Source organism: Gopherus evgoodei, chromosome 11 (assembly GCF_007399415.2).
Source record: "Gopherus evgoodei ecotype Sinaloan lineage chromosome 11, rGopEvg1_v1.p, whole genome shotgun sequence".
Taxonomy (NCBI): Eukaryota; Metazoa; Chordata; order Testudines; family Testudinidae; genus Gopherus; species Gopherus evgoodei.
The window spans coordinates 38,445,038-38,463,547 of NC_044332.1; the positions used below are offsets into that span (position 1 = coordinate 38,445,038).

The 18,510-nt window shown below is 39.7% G+C and overlaps 1 protein-coding gene across 2 annotated transcripts in view; it reads left to right on the top strand.

Moving 5' to 3' along the window:
- Positions 1 to 61: 61 nt before the first annotated feature.
- Positions 62 to 18,510, top strand: part of ATF2 (activating transcription factor 2) — a 92,189-nt gene continuing 73,740 nt past the window's right edge. For both annotated transcript variants that reach the window (XM_030580862.1, XM_030580864.1), the window contains exons 1-4: positions 62 to 148; positions 5,819 to 5,869; positions 16,021 to 16,094; positions 17,581 to 17,650. In XM_030580862.1, the coding sequence (XP_030436722.1) occupies positions 17,603 to 17,650 (48 nt within the window). In that variant the 5' untranslated portion in view covers positions 62 to 148; positions 5,819 to 5,869; positions 16,021 to 16,094; positions 17,581 to 17,602. The remainder of the gene's footprint in view (positions 149 to 5,818; positions 5,870 to 16,020; positions 16,095 to 17,580; positions 17,651 to 18,510) is intronic.

An 18,510-nucleotide genomic window follows, 5' to 3' on the forward strand; every position in this document is an offset into this window, starting at 1 on the left:
CCCTGCCCTATGGCTCCTCCAACAGCGCCCCTTGGATCACGTGACTCCTTTTCCTCGGGCGGGGGTATGTCAGTGAGTTATCGCGAGAAGGGACGGAAGCCTGTTGGGGACCCGGCCTTTAATGTGCGGTTCGACCCGTCTACCCGGGGTGAGTTTGTAAACAGAGCGCGGCGAGGGGGAGCCCGGCAGCGCCTCCGTGGCGTTGTAGTGGGGTTTGTGCGCGGCGGCGCTTCAGCTGTAGCGGGCAGGTGACGGGGGCGGCGCGGCCTTGGCTAGGTGGGGGTGCCCGGGAGGCATTAACATGGCGTCGCCGCTCTCCACAGAGGCCCCCGCCCCCACCGCGGCCTGTGGCCCCCCTTGCCTATAGAGCCGCGGGGTTCGGGCCGGAGCCAGCGCGGAGAAGGCCGTTACCCGTCCCCGAGGTGGGCTAGTCCCTGCGGCTGCCCCAGGGAGAGGCTGGAGAGCAGGGCGAGGCTCCTTTTCCGGAGGCGGGCTGCCCTGACAGGTACAGCAGGTTCCCACCCCGTCCCTGGGGGCGGGGGGGAGCTGATGGGTGCAGCGAGGCCTGTCCCTCCCCCTGCTGTTGAGGGGGCCGAGCCAGCCGCTTTTCGCCTGTGGCTGCCCTGGGTAGGGCGGAGGAAGATGGAAGACTCCAGGTGCCCCTCAGCAGCTGCCAAGAGGGGAGAGCTGTCCTGCCATAGGGGGGCTGCATGGCCTGTGTCTGTTTCCGGCCTGGCCTGGGTTGTGGTGGTCTGCTTGGTGAGTGGGAGCTGGACACTCTGTTGCCAATTGTGTGTGTTTCCTTTAGGGTCCTCTCAATAGCTATAGTCTCTTACCTACTTGTGGCCCACCAAGAAGACGTTTTATGTGAGGCAGCAGTGGTGTCCAGACATTCAAAGCATGATGGTTATATTCTAGGGCTTGAAAATCATCCGTGGTGCAACACTTTCTTGCCTCAGGATTAAGTTTGCTAATAGGAGGTAGGGACTTCATGTGCTGCTACCTCCTGCCACCTATTTAATTTACATTGCAACCTCATGATTTTCCCCACTTATAAAATAATTCTGGTCTTGCAAATAAAATCAGTTGGGATACTCCTATCTCACATGTATTCTGGTTGCCTTTTCTTCTTTCCCCCTCTAGCCATCCCCCAAATAAACTGTTTGTTGTTTCCAAAAATGAAGACATTTTGATATTTGACCTCACAATTAATGGGTTTTTGGGTTCCCCCTCTTCAACTAGTAAATTCTAGGCTGTCCGCTTCTCCAAATAAATGAATTCTGGGCTTTTTGTTTTCTCCCTTCCACCCTCCACTCCCTTTAGCAAAACTTTGTTAAAATCTACCTTATATCCAAGTGAGTGAATTTGGATTTTATTCCCTCTATTGCCCCAAGCTGTCTTTGAGTGCAAGAGTTTAGTAGGACTAAAACAAACAAAAATAGCCTCTTATGTGGCTACTGAGAATATCCACACTTACGTTAGATATAAATTATCATACTTTCGAGCAGTGCTTTTCAAGCCTGTGGTCCCGTGGGTGGGGGAGGTGCAGACTATGTCTAAAATTTCCAAAGGGATTTGCACCTCCATTTGGAAGTTTTTAGGAGTCTGCAAATGAAAAAAATAGTGAAAACTACTGCCTTAGACTATAAGACAGCCACTAGCAGATGGGATGAGGAAAAAAATCCACTATGGGCAGGTTATTCCATAACTGTCCAATGCAGGATTTCTTCAACCTTTCTCTGAAGTATTGGTAGTGGCTATTATCAGAGGCCCCAGTACAGAAAACACTTACGCATATGCTTAACTTTACTACTAGTAATAGCCCCATTGATTTAAAACAAATGTTTGCAGAACTGAGGCTAGAGTGAGGATGTTGGGTTAAGTAGAACACTGCTCTGATCTGGTAGTTATAACATCTACTAAAATACCATTTTGAAAATTACACTTAGCATTCATATAGCATATTACAGATTCAAAGGGCCTCATTGCAATGTGTGAAGTTTAAAAAAACAAAAAATACACTAAACTTTACTGGGGTTCCTTGTTAAATTAAAGGTTATTGACAGAAATTTGAATGAATAATAATAAAAATGCATTTTTTGGAGGGTTGAGTGGGCAACTTGTTTATTATCATTTTATATTTGGGTATCTAAAGTTGTGCATTAATATTTTGATCTTCACTGCACACACAATATCTTTATCATGATTTGGAGATCTGTAAGCCTAATTTTGTTGGTATGCTTACTAGGAATTTTTGTAGCCATACTGATTTCGCCATATATCCTTCTTTCTGCTCAGAAATTTTGTCTTATTTGATTGCGTTAAATCTTTTGGGTTCACTGCTGCTCCCACACCTGTATAACCTAATCTGTTTGGTTTTGTATAGGATATATCCAGATAATACTGTATTACCTTAACTTTTGACATTCAGCCATGTTTCCGATGTTCCTATTATGTCAAGATTTTTTTCCATTTTTATCCATTCTAGTTTCTTTGGTAGTTTTTTCTTTTGTTTAAGCTTCTTGTCTGTAGGTATTTAAGACCAAAAATAAAAGCTATGTGCCAATCTTTAACTCTTAGCTGACACACATTGCTTTTCTGAAATTGTATCTGATCTCAGTTTGGCACGCCTCCGGTTTTAAAAAATGTTGATCAAATTCCCACTTAAAAAGAACCCAGTGAAGACTTTCATAGTAACGAGCATAGTATGGTTCAGTATTATATAGTAATACTTACTGAAGTCATCAAGTGGTGTGCATTCGCTAGCTTATATAACTGCGCGATCTTATTAGTTAGCCCTGTCATCTCTTCAACCATCCCTTGTTGCTTGTTACTCTCACTTGTTACATCTTGTCTTAAATTAGACTGTGTGCTGTTATGAGCAGGTAATGCTTTCCTACACATATGTCCACCTAGCACAAAGGGTCCCTGCTCCTTCTTGGAGTTGTAGGATGTTACTGCAGTACATATAATAAATAAAAACAACTTTGTATAACACCAAATTTAGATTCTCCTGGTGTTAATGGGACACTGTTAACCTACCAATCACACTTCTATCTGAAATATCTTTACCGGTGTTACAAGAAATACCTATGAAATCCTGGCCATATCGGAGTCGATGAGAGTTTTGCCAGAGGCTTGAGTAAGGGCAAGATTCACGCTCAGTGACTTAGGGCACAGCTGCAGCTATGCCACTGTAGCGTAGGCTAAGTCTACATTTAAAATTCTACAGTGGCACAGCTGCATTGCTGTAGCACTTATTGCAGCATCTGGAGGCATTCTCCCGTCACTATGGGAGGATAACTAAGGGTTGTAACTAGGGTTGATTGAAGAATTCTTCCTTCGATCTAGCACTACTTACATGCAGCTCTCAGGGATGTGGATTTTTCACACCCCTGAGAGATGTAGCTTAACTGATGTCGCTTTCCATTGCAGACTAGTCCATAGACACTCGCTACAGCGACAGAAAGGGGTTTTCCATTGCTGTAGTAAATCCACCCCATCAACAAACAGTAGCTCGGTGGATGGAAGAATAGTGGTGTTTATGCCAGGGCTTAATCATATCTTGCTGCAATGTAGCTTGGTCAACATAAATTTTAGATGAGGATCAAAGAACCATAGGGTAGGAGGGACTGGAGAGGTCATCTAGTTTAACCCCCTGCCAAGATGCAAGATTCGGTATGTCTAAACCACCCAAGAGAGATGGCTATCCAGCCTCCTTTTGAAAACCTCCAGCGAAGGAGCTTCCATGACCTCCCTATGCAGTCTGTTCCATTGTCCCATTGTTCTTACAGCTAGGAAGTTTTGGCTTTTACTGAGTCCAAGAAGTGTAGAACACTTCTGTCTGTAGGTAAACGCAGACAGGTTTCACAAAAGAGTGCTCAAAGTGGTCAATTATATTATTTTGGTAAAGACACTTGTAAAGTCTACTGTTTTGTATAACAGAAATCTTACCAGTGAAACAGTTCTTCATTACAAAAACTCAGAAATGATTTGTATCAAATTCATAGCTACATGATAGTGTGAAACAATGTAGACGTGAACCAGTTTTCTGGCTTTATTAATAAAGTTGAAACACTAAAAATGACTTAGCATTATTGTAGTGACAAGATAAGTTTTCATTTTTGATTAACTGAATTTCTGTGAGAAATTTTGAGATTTAAGAACCCAGACAGGTGGATTCAGAAGATTAATCATAATTAACTTAGAAAAGAATATTATTCTGGAAATGTCTGAGAGAACTAAAACTTTATTTTTGCCAAACTGTAAGTAACCTTTGTTTCCAGATTCAGCTTATTATGTAGTCTATCATAAGATGATGTAGCTTCAGTAACAGTAGAAACAGAAATATTTAGGACAGTAATGTTTTTAAGGACATGAAATACACTTTAGAAGATAATATACATGTATTTAAACTAATTTTTATGTCCTGTCACCCAAACTCATGTTTGCTTACTTATTTAATCCTTCCCTATATTTGTATCTGTATTAGTAATTTGACTTTTTCATAATCCCATCAAAAAAGCCCCCCCAAAAAATAAAATTTATTCCTTGCATATTGTCTGCAGTGTTTACCCTTCCACTTGCCTTTCACACAGAAATTTTGCCTTTATTCCAGCTCTGTCCCTGTCTCACCAAAGTCATACTCTCCTTGTTCCTCTGCACACATCCCATTCCATAATTAGGTCTGCTGATTCTGTTGAGCTGGGTACTGGATCTTTCTGCTTCAGGTCATTTGACAATCTGGACAAATGGGTTTCCTTCTGCTTTTTGGATTTGGTTGGCAATGTGACCAATCACCAACTTCAAACTTTTTTTTTTCTTTCTGTCCAGCTGCACTCTTGCGTGGTCTCTCCACTGCTTGCTTCTTGGAACCTCGTGGAGCAGTTAGCCATTCAGACAGGCAGAAAATGCTGTGGCTGTTTGTGCTTAGATCTCTTCATGATGATACACTTGTTATATCCTCTCCTGCTCTCCCTCAAGACCCACTGGAGCAAGCCCAACTTTAAGTCTTCTTCCCAGGGCAAACAGAATGGCCTCTTACAGCAAGGCAAATAGTGGCAGCAGCAAAGTAGGAGGCTCTGGTTCTCTTTGCCTTTAGGTGTTGAGTCCTCCACCCTCTGCACAGCTCCTTTCTGCTTAGTCAGTAGGAGCTTAGGCTCCTCGTGGTTCCACTCCCGTCTCAAATGAGACAGTGTGTACTGCAAATTCTCCTGAACTACATTCTGAGGGCCTCACTCCCTTTAGCACTGTCTTTTTATGGCAACTGATGTTTCAAAATGGAGCCCACCCTGCTCATTTGCAGTCCTACATGCTTCAGTGACCAAGTCCCTCTTCTCCTTTGCAGGGACGGAACATTACTCAGAAGATCCACTTGTGCAGGGACTCTGACACACAACAGAAATTGTCATTTAAGCATCCCTCCACCCTATACAAAAGCCTCAGGCAGTACACTGGAGCACATCCTGTGCTAAGAAAAGCACAGGAGCTGGCTTGTAAAGAGTATAGCTGGATGGGAGAACAATTCTTGGAAGCCAGTAATAATTTCTCTGTCTAGTAAGTTTGAACATCAAATGATACTGAAGAAAACCCATTGGTCCAGACTTTCAAATATGTTGTCTCAGAAGGTTGACTTATAGTAGGGAAAAATCTCATTTGTGTTTTAAACACCTGAACCCTTCCTTTTCACTTTTGTGTTTCAGATCCTGTGCTGGTGGTATACAATAAGTCTATTAAAATGAGGCATTTACCCTCTTCTTTGTGGAAGGCAGATTTTCCTGTAAATGTGAAGCAGTAAATATATTTCATTTTGTTTCAGCTTTCCGCTTGTGTTCTAGGAATCTGAGAGAAGCTGTTCCAGCCCCTCCAGGTCAGTGCAGCTGTGACTTTTTTTTTTTTTTAAACTAAAAATTTTAATTTGTTTTATTTTTCATTATTTATTGAGTAGTTTAATATGAGAGACTTTCCATCTACCAACTTCTATACTTAAGTGAAAGGTGTGACTTTCAAAAATGCTCAAAATCATCCCTGTTCTCCTCCCCTAGAAATAATGGTATAATTCCCATTAACTTTAGTGGGAACTAAGATTAGGCTAAATTAGAATGCTTTTTAAAGTCTCACCCAGAAAGTATAAAGTGTAGCAACTGAGCTAGCATTTAGAACTCTGTTACTTATTTTGAGTTGTATTGTTTCCTCTTCGCTCTAGGAGAAGATACTGCTTTTAACTTTAGATAATTTTAATCTGGTAAACAAAAAAAAACTGAACCCTTCTCCTCTTCCTCTTTTGCCTCTTTGGCCCATTTAAGCTAACATTCCCCATGTTAAGGTTGGAACAGTAGTAAATTAATACCTACACTTAAAATAAGTATTAAACATACTTTCCTGTGTTCAGTTTTTATTCTTATAGTCTGCATCACTGCTTGTTTTATTGCAAATCACCTAAACAAATCTTTTATTGCATTTATATTCTTATCTGAAAAAAGACATCATACGAAAAGAAAAATCAGGAATTAATTAAATCAAACATGCCTTTTTTATTTTTAAGTGACCATTCTTCCTTGCCTGCTCTGGCTTACCTGTCCAATATTTATTTTAATAGTAGTACAATAAACATTTAAGGATACAGTTTAATGCCCCTTCAAATCCAAGAGGTCAGCATTAAACATTTTTTATTAAAAGAATCTAAGGTAATTTTTCTGTGTATATAAACAAAGTCATGAATTAATAACAGCAATGCAGACCAAGTGGGCTACTAGCAGTCATCAGTGCATTTAGTACATTTCACTACTATTTAGGTAGCCTAATAGCTCAAAGAAATGTTCAGTTTCTGCATTTAAAAATAGTGTCTGCTTTTACATTTTCAGTGTATTATCATTCTCAGTTATGGGCTACGCATCCACTCGTAGTGGTGGAAAAGAAGAGAACAAGGGGGATGAATGGATTTTGATGTAATCTGCAAAAAAAAAAATAAAAAATTAAAGATCTAAAATGTTAAAACTTCAAATACAGTATAGAGAGTACTCTAGCTAATGTCCACTCAGCTTCTATTTGCACTTTTCTTTTTAAGAAGTTTTAAGTGAGATGCTTTGAGCTTGATGATTATGCTTTGCATTCATACAGAATGTCATTATATTATTTATTATTTGTATTATTGTAGTGCCTAAGAACCCTAGTTATGTCAAAATAACTTAATCTTGATGAATTAATGTTTATAAAGTATTAGCCTTTTGCTTGCAGGACAGGTATATGGAGCTTGTTCATTTGATAAACTAAAATTTGCCCTGTAGTTAAAAGGGCCGGGAAGACACACACTATATCAACTATCATTGCTATAAGTTCTGTATGTTGTAAATCATTAATCATTTGAGCATTTCTTGTAGATGAGATGCACTGTTGCCCTTCAGACTCTGTTTAAAGTGCCACCTATATTGGTAATGAAAATCTATCAGAGAAACAAGTTTAAAACAGTTTGCTTGGCCAGTGTGGATTCTGTATAAGCTTTAAAAAATTTTCTAGATTCAAAAGGTGAAAAAATCTAGAGAAATGTTTTTTAAATGCTTACACTATTATACTTTTCCATACCAATCAGACAAGCCATGTTATTCTGAACTGCCATTGTGGACAGGGCCTGAGTCTCATGCTAAATTATGTTGAATTCTTTAGGGAGTAAAGTATGGGTAAAGTAATTGACAGATAGGTAAATACTACTTTTAAACTGTTATTTTCTTAGTTACAATACCTTACTATACACCTATTTAAAGATGTGGCTGTGGTCAGAGAAACAGGAGGACAAGTGTGGAAATCTTTTTCTTATAAGCCCAATCAATATCTAACTAAGAGCCAGTCTAATTTTTGGGAAATCATTATGCAGGTGGCATTGATCAAGGTCACCTGCTCTGGCTGCCTAACATTGACTGGGTTCTTTAGTTTACTTCTATCCTGTATAAATAATACAAGGTTCACAGGGCTGTCTCACAAGTACCTATCAAGGAAACAACTTCCTTTTTCCCATTTCCATTTGTTGTATCTTAAACAGATTATTTTGGTATCTGAAGGTCACCGATGTTGCTTCCATACATCTCTCCCCATGTAGGACTTACATCAAAGCATACATGAAGGCCAGGGATGATGCAATACAACATACCACTAGACAGACAGGTAGAACTACATAAACCAAATGCCTTAGGGTAACATGGCTGAAAGGGGCATATGATTCCAAAGGATACAAAATGCAGCTTCTAAGATCATCTTCCTGGGTCCATTATCCTCCTCCTGTTTCATTGCATCAAAGTCAAAGCTTCTTGTCCTCACCTTCCAGAACCTTCAGAATTCTGCCCTAGCTATGTGCTTTCGTTTGTGTCTCATCACATTAAACACAGCTTCTCTGTTCTGTTAACTATGCTAGTCGTCTTTAGCCATTTGTCACCTTCTTATATATGGATATATGCCTCTGCACCTCTTTCCATGCTGCCTCTTACATGTGAAACCTATTCTTTGAGCTGATCCCATAAGGCCACAGATTTCTCGTCAAGTCCCAACTCTGCCCTGACACTTATCAGTTATTAATTATGACTCCGTTGAATGGCAGATAAGAATAGTTGGCACTTACTGTACAATAAAAAATCTGCAAATATATGTATGTATATCAAAATTGTATATATTTGATATCTGTATCCTTCTCCCTTTACCCGTCATATCCCACTTATGTGGAAGAAACGAACTCCACTCTCAGGTTGGAAGCAACAAAATCAGAGACAGCTTTATTCAGGACATGCAATTGCAAGGGAAGAACATAGCTGACAGAGAGCATCTCTGCCTCAGTTTCTCCAAAGTACACACGAAATCACACAAGTATTTATACCTCTTTGTGACATGCATTAATTAAAAAATCTGCATTTTATTTAGGCTATTTGCTATGTATTCCAGTATTTTCTCACTTTCTCTTCTCAAGTATCATTATCTCAAGGCTAGGTCACACTGACTATTCTGCTGTTTTCCACTCGCTTCTGAAGTGAGCCTTGCTTATACAGGTCTTGCGATATTAGGCTAAGACTTAACAGAACAGTTGCTCTGTCTGTGACACTTAAATGGCTGCACTTAAACCCTCTCTTTCTTTCTCTGCTTCCATTCTTATAATCTTAGATAATGAACTCCTTGGAGCAGGGAGCATTACTATGTGTTTTTGTGCTGCTAGCATTAGGGGACAAAATCCTGGTACAGGCCTTTGGGTATTACTGTAATACAAATGTTCAATTACATTTTTTTAAAAATTACATTCAGAGAACTTTAAGGTTGCACTGTCAAACACTCGGAAGTTTAGGAAATGCCAGAACTAAGATTGATTGTGCAACCTTAATTCAGCCCCTTTGTGCATATTCATTATAACAACACCAGTGGATCAAATTCGGTGATGAATCCTGAAACATATTGAGCATATGCTAAGAAGATTATCATACACTCTTCAACTGTATGATCACATTTTTTTTCCCACAGACCCTCAGCATTATTTAAAGTACAGGATGTCTGGTGCTCTGGAGATGATCAGGGTTGTGGAGTGAATGAGGTTATTGTTTGTAGGATCCCTACCTCATTTGTTGTGTAAGTTGGAAAGAGTGTAGTGCAGGGAAGGCAGCACATGAGCTGATTTTCAATGGCACTCACACTGTCCGGGTCTTGGCCACCGGTCTGGGGGGCTCTGCATTTTAATTTAATTTTAAATGAAGCTTCTTAAACATTTTAAAAACCTTATTTACTTTACATACAACAATAGTTTAGTTATATATTATAGACTTATTGAAAGAGACCTTCTAAAACATTAAAATGTATAACTGGCACACAAAATCTTAAATTAGAGTGAATAAACGAAGATTCAGCACACCACTTCTGAAAGGTTGCTGACCCCTGGTGTAGTGAATGAAGCAGGGAACTGCAGGAAGAGAGAGAATGAATTTGTGGTTAAGGCAGCTGAATGCTACTCTGGGATTGGATTCTATTGCTGCTACTGCCACAGGATTCCTATGTGATGTACAGCAAGTCTCATAAGCCAGATTTTTCACAGGTGGTCATTACTTGTTTGTTCCTCATTGTTTGGTGTCTAACTTAACATTAGGGGCTTGATTTGCAGGTATTTGCATTTTTAAAAAAGGGGGGGAGGGCAAATTGAAAACACAGAAATTTAATTGTTGAGCCAGATGGGTGGTCTAAAGGATTAGAAACTTTACCTCCTCATCAGAGACCGCTACCACTAGAGCTAACAAAGTAACTGGTAGCAATCATAGTAGTATGCTGTGATTCTCTTTGGAGCAGTCACTAGATAGGACTGAGACACACTTTGAGTGGGTTTCAAAGATTTTTCCTAGCTAGCAGAGGAATGTTGAGATTCAGTAATCCTGCATTCTATTCCAGGGTCAGGATCGGTATGTGTTCTTGTGGTTTTCTTTACATCATACTCCTATTTCTAACTCTTGCATTTGAGTCTTGTTGCTTTCTCCTTCTCCATGGTGCCTATGCTGGGCAACAGCAGGGGACCATTGAGACTGCAAGAGGGACAATCTGTCTCTTTGTGTTCCGGCCCCTGTTCTGGCCCCTGGCAGCTGGGAAAAGCAATTGCAGGGAATGGCCTGCTCAGCCCCCTGGAGCATGTTCAGTGCAGTTGAAAACAGGAGCTGTGTAGGGGTGGAGTTTGCTTAGTACAGATGGACTATTTGGAGAATTTAGCTGCCAAGCTCTAGCAAGCTTCTATGGCACATGTGCAAATAGTGATTTTTCAGAGGCTTCTTTCTGACCAAAGCTGGTCAGATTCTTATATTTAAGTCTAGAGATTGCAAAGCTTGTCAAAATACAATTTTTCAGATGTCTATCACTCATAAAACTACGTTATGCTGTGTCCTACAATAAAATAATGTTAACAGAGGCCAGATTAGCTTTGACCTTTGTCCAGTAAATAGTTCACTTCAATAAAAACTTATTTCTTTTCCTTTCAAAGCAGAGAGTCGAACCATTTAAATTTTGGTTCAGTTCGGGTTTAGCAATGTTTCCTAACTCTCTGGTTCAGACACTAACAGAGAAAATTTTTGAACTGGTTCGGATAATTTCGGGCAGATTGTCACACACACTCTTATGCTTGCATTGTAACTCTTAGAAAAGGAATATTTATTATTGTATTCTTCAGGAACTTTCTCAACGGAATTTCATTCAAAATGTTTTGTATGCAGAAATGTATCACATTTTCAAACTGTGATCTGGGTTGTTGGGTTAGGATAAATCACAAGTTACATAATATCAATATCCCTTGTTATCAAAGACATACCTGAGGGACTAGGTAGGAGCAGCCTCAGATGGAGCTGGAAGTGATTAGCAGTTGAGCCAGCAGTATGGCCAGAGCAATGTACTGTATTTAGTTGGCTCTGTGCAGTTAAGCCAGTCACCTCAAAGACTTAATGCAACTCAAAACATTCCAACATTCTTGTAAGATTAAAAAAGAAAGATAGTTATTGAGTAATTAATTTTGAAATCAGGAATGCAAAAAAAAAAGTAGCACAGGAAAGCAGCAGGCCTATTAAACAATAAAAAATTCACCACCAGGGAACTGCAACCATTACAATCAAGTAATATGAAATAATTCTGTTCTGAAAAAAAAACAAACCAACCTCCCTGACATAGTGGACAGAGGGGAGAAGTTCTAGGCCTAGCCAGGGAGGTGAGGTGATGATGGGGTTGTTATTAGTCAGAAGAACTGATGCAGCACCTCTCCTCTTTCAGCTAGAACTCCCTTCCCTTCCTTCCTCCTTTCAGGCCCCTCAGAGTCCCTCTATCAAGTAGTCTCCCATAGCATAACACAATAACTGAATCTATGCAGGGTGACCGTTGGAGTGGCAGCAGGAAGGAACTTCAGTGCCAGGGAAACAAAGCCAGGAACAGCGTGGAAGAACAGTGGAGCCTTACATTCGCAAGTCAAAACAAAGGTCCTGTGTTCCACACTCCTCCTGCCTCACTCATCATGTCTGAAGCCTGAGTTATTGGCCTCTAGCACTCACCAGCAAGCAGGAGGAGATGATGATGAGGGGAGGGAGGTGTTCTCTTCCAGGGGGAGTCCTCTTCCTGGGCATAATTAATAGAGAACTACCATTTCCAGAATTCTCTCGCTCTCTTCCTTCTCCTCTCATTTCTGGTTGCTTCTTGGGAAGTGTAGTCTGTGCTCCTCTCTCTGTAAGGTTGGTGCATCCTGAGAAGACACTCCCCACCACCTGATGATTAAGCCTGTTACTTTGAACTGGTTTTTGTTTTTTTATGTTTGATTCCTGTTTGGGGTCAGTATGATTCAGAGGTTTTCAGTCGGGGGTCAGTTCCAGTTCACTCAAAAAAAAGTTTTCTGAATCGTTTTTTTATTTCAGTTCAACTCCTTGTTTCAAAAGGATTCACTTTTGATCAGAAATTAAATATAAAAAATAAAGGATTATTTCCCTCTCAGCCCAATAGATTTAAATCAGATAATCACTCTATATGCTATTTTATATTGTCCTAATCCTGTACTAAAAGGGAGAATAGGCAGATAGCAAAGCTTTTGATATTTCAAATCCTGAAATAGAAGAAAGGTTTACAGTAGAACCTCAAAGATACGAGCAACAGAGTTACAGACTGACTGGTCAACTGGACACCAAGTGAAACCGGAATTCAGGAGTAACCAATCAGGCAGTAGCAGACACCCCCCCAAAAAACAAACACTGTACTGTGCTTACACGTGGGGCAGCCACTTACAGCAAGACACTGGTGCTGCCAGCCCAAGGCAGCCAGAGCCAGCCAGCAGAGCAGGAGCAGTGCTGGGGTCTGCACCTCTTTCACTCCTCCACCCCTCCCCCACCAGTAGGGGATGTACTGTTTTTTACCCTCCCTCCCCCAGCTGAGGGAGAGTCATGCTGTACACACCCACACAAACCCCTGCAGGGATAGGGACAAGCTTGCAAACTCAGCTGCTGGTTCTGGAGCCCAAACTGCACTTTGAGTTACAAAAATTTCAGCGTTACGGACAGCCTCCATTCCTGAGGTATCTGTAACATTCAGGTTCTACTGTATTTGGAGCAAGCTAGATCTGCTAGAGGCACTCTGATACTGTACTATTTCATCTGGCATGGAGTTAGCTTGCCCCTTTGAAGATCAACAACGAGGTATACTGTCACAGTGGACAGATAGAGGCAGTTGTGCCCCTTCTAATTCTTTATTATGATTGTCTTCAGACTTTTGGGAATCCTAAAGGCTACAGAGCTGCTTCAACAATCTCCAATATAGGAGTTGTCCACCAGTACCCCTTGGAGAGAGATCCAGCAGCATTTGGTTAATTAATGTCAAGGCCTAACTGAGACTAACCTATGTTAGATTTGAAACTGAACCAAGAAAAAAAAATTCAGAATGGAGTACAGCAGAACTGGGATGATATTCTCTCTGGGAAGACTTTCAAGCATCCATGGAAATTCAAGATGACTACTTATTCCAATATCCTCTTAGCTATGCTATCTATAGTGTAGCCTGGAGTTTAGACTAATTCATTTTCGTGCTGTGGCTCTTGCCTGTGTTGCTGTAAATCTTTACAAAATGATGATGATAGTACATATCAACAGCCTGCTTAACAGTTCAACAAATACTGAATGCCTTCGAAAACCTGGGACAGGTAATGAACTCTTTGAAGGGAATAGCAGAACAATTTCAGTCCGTGCTTTGTCTTGGCATTCACACTCTGATATGTCAACCTTTCCCTCAGCAGCCAAAGTCAGAGATTCTTAAGTGTCTCTTCTTGGAATAATCTCCTCTTTGTTCCTGATCTGTGGTAGTCAAAGTCCTTTACTGTTGAATGTGGATGTAATAGAATCAACACCTTAGAACCTCTTGCACTATATCTTTGCTGCTGCTTCAGTTAAGTGCTTGTAGCTAGAGTCACTAGCTCTCCTTTATTATGTGTATAGTAGCCAAAAGATCTATCCAGTGGTTGTGAGATGCCAAATTTAGTAAAGGAGAGTGGGATTTCTATCCTTTTGGAACAAGTCTGTCAGCAGTGGATATCAATGACATACATCAGTGATGAAGACCAGTTTAATGGATCTGTCTGAGAACAGTTGAGCTGTCTCATGTCTAATGGTTACTGATGTACTAGAGAGAATTCACATCCAGTGAAAATTTAGGCATTTCCAAAGCTCTCATGACCGTCAGCGTCCGAACTGTTGGAGGAGAAGCAGATTTGATCTGTGCATAGCACATTTTGTTAATAAAGCTGCCATTGCATACTTCATCTAGCAAAGCAGTAGTTGAAACTACCATTCACTGGAGCTGTCTAAAGATACTTTTTTCAATGGTATTTTCTTAAACTTCTGAATCTATTTCTATGGGGGTTAAATAAACCTATGGGCTGGGAGTATGTGTCATTTCTTAGTTCATCAAGCAGTTGGGTTGCTTCATTTCCTTATCGTCTATCTTTGAATGTTAAAATGGGGTGGCCTTGTAATGACCTCTTGTATCCACAAATACTATCCAGTACCTTTACTGTTCTTGGTTACCTGGAACCAGTTCAACAAACTGGTCTATGGATGTTTTTTGTTTGTTTTAATCCGCTGGTCTGAAGAAATAAAATTGCATTTTCTTTCACCATCCTTCTCGTTGCTTCTGGCTTCCTCATTACATGTTTAAATAATAATAATAATAATAATAATAATAATCTGTCTCTGTATCTCCGATTAACCAAATCAGACTTATCTTTATAAGTAGGTCTTACTCTTCTTTGCTGGTATGATACTTGCGGGGATCCAGATAAGAGAAATTTCATTAGAAAAAGTCTGAATGTTGTTTTTGTTTTTCTTCTCAGTAGTATTCCTCTATTTTTGTTCTGGATTTTTTCCCACCTCTTCGAGATTTTAGATTAAGTAAAGAATTGTGGTTTCTCTTTTTATGTACTATCTTCATGTAAATATAGACAGTAGTGAAACTCGTGTTAGAGAAGCAGTCAGGTAAGACAAGGCAATAGCAAAGAAGCTAAATGAATTCTTTGCATTGGTCTTCGCTACAGAGGATGTACAAAATACCCACAACAGCACTGTTCTTTTTGGATGACAGATCTGAAGTATTGTCCCAAATTGATGTGTCAATAGAAGAGATTTTAGAATAAATTGATAAATTAAACAATAATAGGTTGCCAGGACCAGATGGTATTCACACAAGAATTCTGAAGGAACTTAAATAGGAAATTGCAGAACTATTAACTGTGGTATGTAGCCTATCACTGACATCGGCCTCTGTATCAGAGGAAGGTAGCTAATGTAACAACAGTTCTTAAAAAGGGCTCTAGAGTAGATCCTGGCAATTACAGTCTGGTAAGCCTAACTTTAGTACTGGGCAAATTGGTAGAAACTATAGTAAAGAATAGAATTGTTAGATACAGATAAACATGATTTGTTGGAGAAGAGTTACTTCGGCTTTTGCAAAAGGAAGTCATGCCTTGCCAATCTATCAGAATTCTTTTCAGGAGTGAACAGGCATGTGGATAAGGGGTGCGTGGAATATCAGAAAGCCTTTGACAAGGTCCCTCACCAAAGGCTCTTAAGGAAACTGAGGGCTTGTCTAAAGTTAGAGAACTGTAGCAGCTATAGCACTTAGTGAAGAAGCTACCTGTGCTGACAGGAGAGCGTTTCCTGTTGACATAGGTACTCCATTTCCCCAAGAGGGGGTAGCTACGTCGAAGGGAGAAGCCCTCCCATCAACATAGTGCTGGCTACACCAGGAATTAGGTCAATATAACTGCATCACTTATGCTTGCATGAAACTGTATTAAATTGAAAAATAGTAGTTCTGAGAAGGAAGATTGTATTTATGGAGAGAGAAACTCAAATTCAATATATGCATAAATAATAAGAATTCAATGCAATCTGAACCTGATCCAGGGTAATGAATGGTATTATATAACTTATCCAGACACATTACAAGGGAATAACTGCATTTTGTTTGTTTAGCATGCACAATAATTGTTTTCTTTAATTACAGTTCATTGCCATGAAAAGGAGAATGTGATTAAACTGCCCACCTTATGAAATTTGGCTTACATGTGAATCTGCCAGGTATAGATGATGTGTGTGTGTCTGTTTAGAGCGTTGCTAAGTAAAGTAACATTTTGATGTTCTGCTGACTTCTTATACATATGAAAAGTCTTTAGGTAAATATTATCATTATTATTATTTATTTTCTTGTAGTATTTCTGAAGTGGTACTGAAATGTAGTCTTTTTTTAAAAAATAACATTTATAAAAATAATCTCTGCTGTGGAGATGTGCACAGGCATCCCTAATACACTGACTTGGCTTTAAAGGTAGATCATGAGAAATTCAGGGAATTAGTTGTTTTCCCTGGCTTATTGGTGCTGTGCACTTGTTTCTTTGGATGTTATATGCTATCCTTTTTTTTTTTTTTGTACTGTAAAAACCAGGCATTTGCAATATATTTTTATTCCAGTTATAAAAACTACGTGTTACCTTGTAGAATGTGCTTCACAGGTTACGCATACCGTATACCGTTTTTTTATTTGTCTTTCAAACAGAGATGCATGTTCAAAATCTGCTGTGTATCTACCTCATGGGACTTGGAAAACATACCCTCAAAGCCATATGTGTTGAACTATTACTCCATTGATTATCATAGAATCATAGGACTGGGAGGGACCTTGAGAAGTCATCTAGTCCACTCCTCTGCACTCAAGGCAGCACTAAGCATTATCTAGGCCATCTATGACAGGTGTTTGTCTAACTTGCTCTTAAAAATTTCCAGTGACTGAGATCCCAACCCTCCCTAGGCAATTTATTCCAGTGCCTAACTACCCTGACAGGAAGATTTTCCTAATGTCCAACCTAAACTGCCCTTGCTGCAATTTTAAGCTCATTGCTTCTTGTCCTATCCTCAGAGGTTAATGAGAACAATTTACTGTCCTCCTCTTTTAACAGCCTTTTATGTACTTGAAAACTGTTATCCTACCCCCTCTCTGTCTTCTTCTCCAGGCTAAACAAATCCAGTTTTTTCAGTCTTCCCTCAGACGTTGTGTTTTCTAGACCATTAATCATTTGTGTTGCTCTTCTCTGGACTTTCGCCAGTTTGTCCACATCTTTCTTGAAATGTGGTGCCCAAAACTGTACAAAATACTCCATCTGAGGCCTAATCAGCACAGAGTAGAATGGAAGAATTACTTCTCATGTTTTGCTTATAACACTCCTGCTAATACATCCCAGAATGAATTTTGCTTTTTTTGTAACAATTTTCCACTGTTGACTCTCATTTAGTTTGTGATCCACTGCGACCCCAAGATCCCTTTCCACAGTACTCCTTCCTAAGCAGTCATTTCCCATTTTGTGTGTGCAACTGTATTATCAAATACTTAGTTCACTGCAATCAGAAGAGAGGCAGGGTGGTTCTTGCTAATGGAATACTAAAATCTTTAATAATTCTTCCAGCCTGGGCTTTGGAGGTTGATGTATTGGTAACTTGTTGCAATTACTTTGAAATATTTTGAGATGTCTTTTTTGTTTTTGTTTTTCCTGTTTTTATCATTTCAACCTAGGTAATACAAAGACCTGTGGAATATGAGTGATGACAAACCCTTTTTATGCACTGCCCCTGGATGTGGCCAGGTAATAGGATGCTTTGAATCTATTAATGTTGGTCAAGTAGACAAACACAGGTAAATGTATTTTATGTTAGATTGAAGAGTAGAAATATTTCTTAATGACAGATGTTGGAAAGTAACTGCATGCTGTAATTATTTTGTAAAGCAGGTGACAGCAAGAATTCTTAGTAATTTTTAAAAAATTGCGAAAACACTGTCCACAGAAGGATAGATTCTTTAAAAAATAAAAACAAAAGAGCCCCACAATTGTCATATCTCTGTCAGAAAAAACACTTTGTTTTAATTCTGCATTTGTAATTTTCTAAATGGAAACAAATAATGCATTAATTTGCTTAATAGTAATCACATTCTTAACTCTCTAGAAGGAATTAGCAGAAAAACAAGTGCAATACCAAGTGTAACACAGCTCCAGTATTCATGAAATCTGTAGAGGTTAAATGATAGCAGTGTGCTTGTATAGTGAAGCCTGGGGGCATACTTTAAGTTTCAGTAAACATCTCAATTTTCCGCATTATTATAATCCAGTACTAGCCTACTGATTCTACCATGCTCCAGGAAGGAGGCCTTCCCATTGATTGGCCAGCTTCAGAGAAAATCCCTTACAAATGGGCTGTACAGAGAACTGAAATCCCATTCTGGTCTTGTGCATTTCCAAATTTCCCTGCCATTTTGAGCTGAAGCGTAACTTTTTTTAAAAAAGGCCCAGAGGCAATACTGGCAATTACGGCCGGTAAGCCGAACTTCAGAACCAGGCAAATTGGTTGAAACTATAGTAAAGAACAGAATTATCAGACACATAGATGAACACACTATTTTAGGGAAGGGTCAGCACAGCTTTTGTAAAAGGGAAATCGTACCTCACTA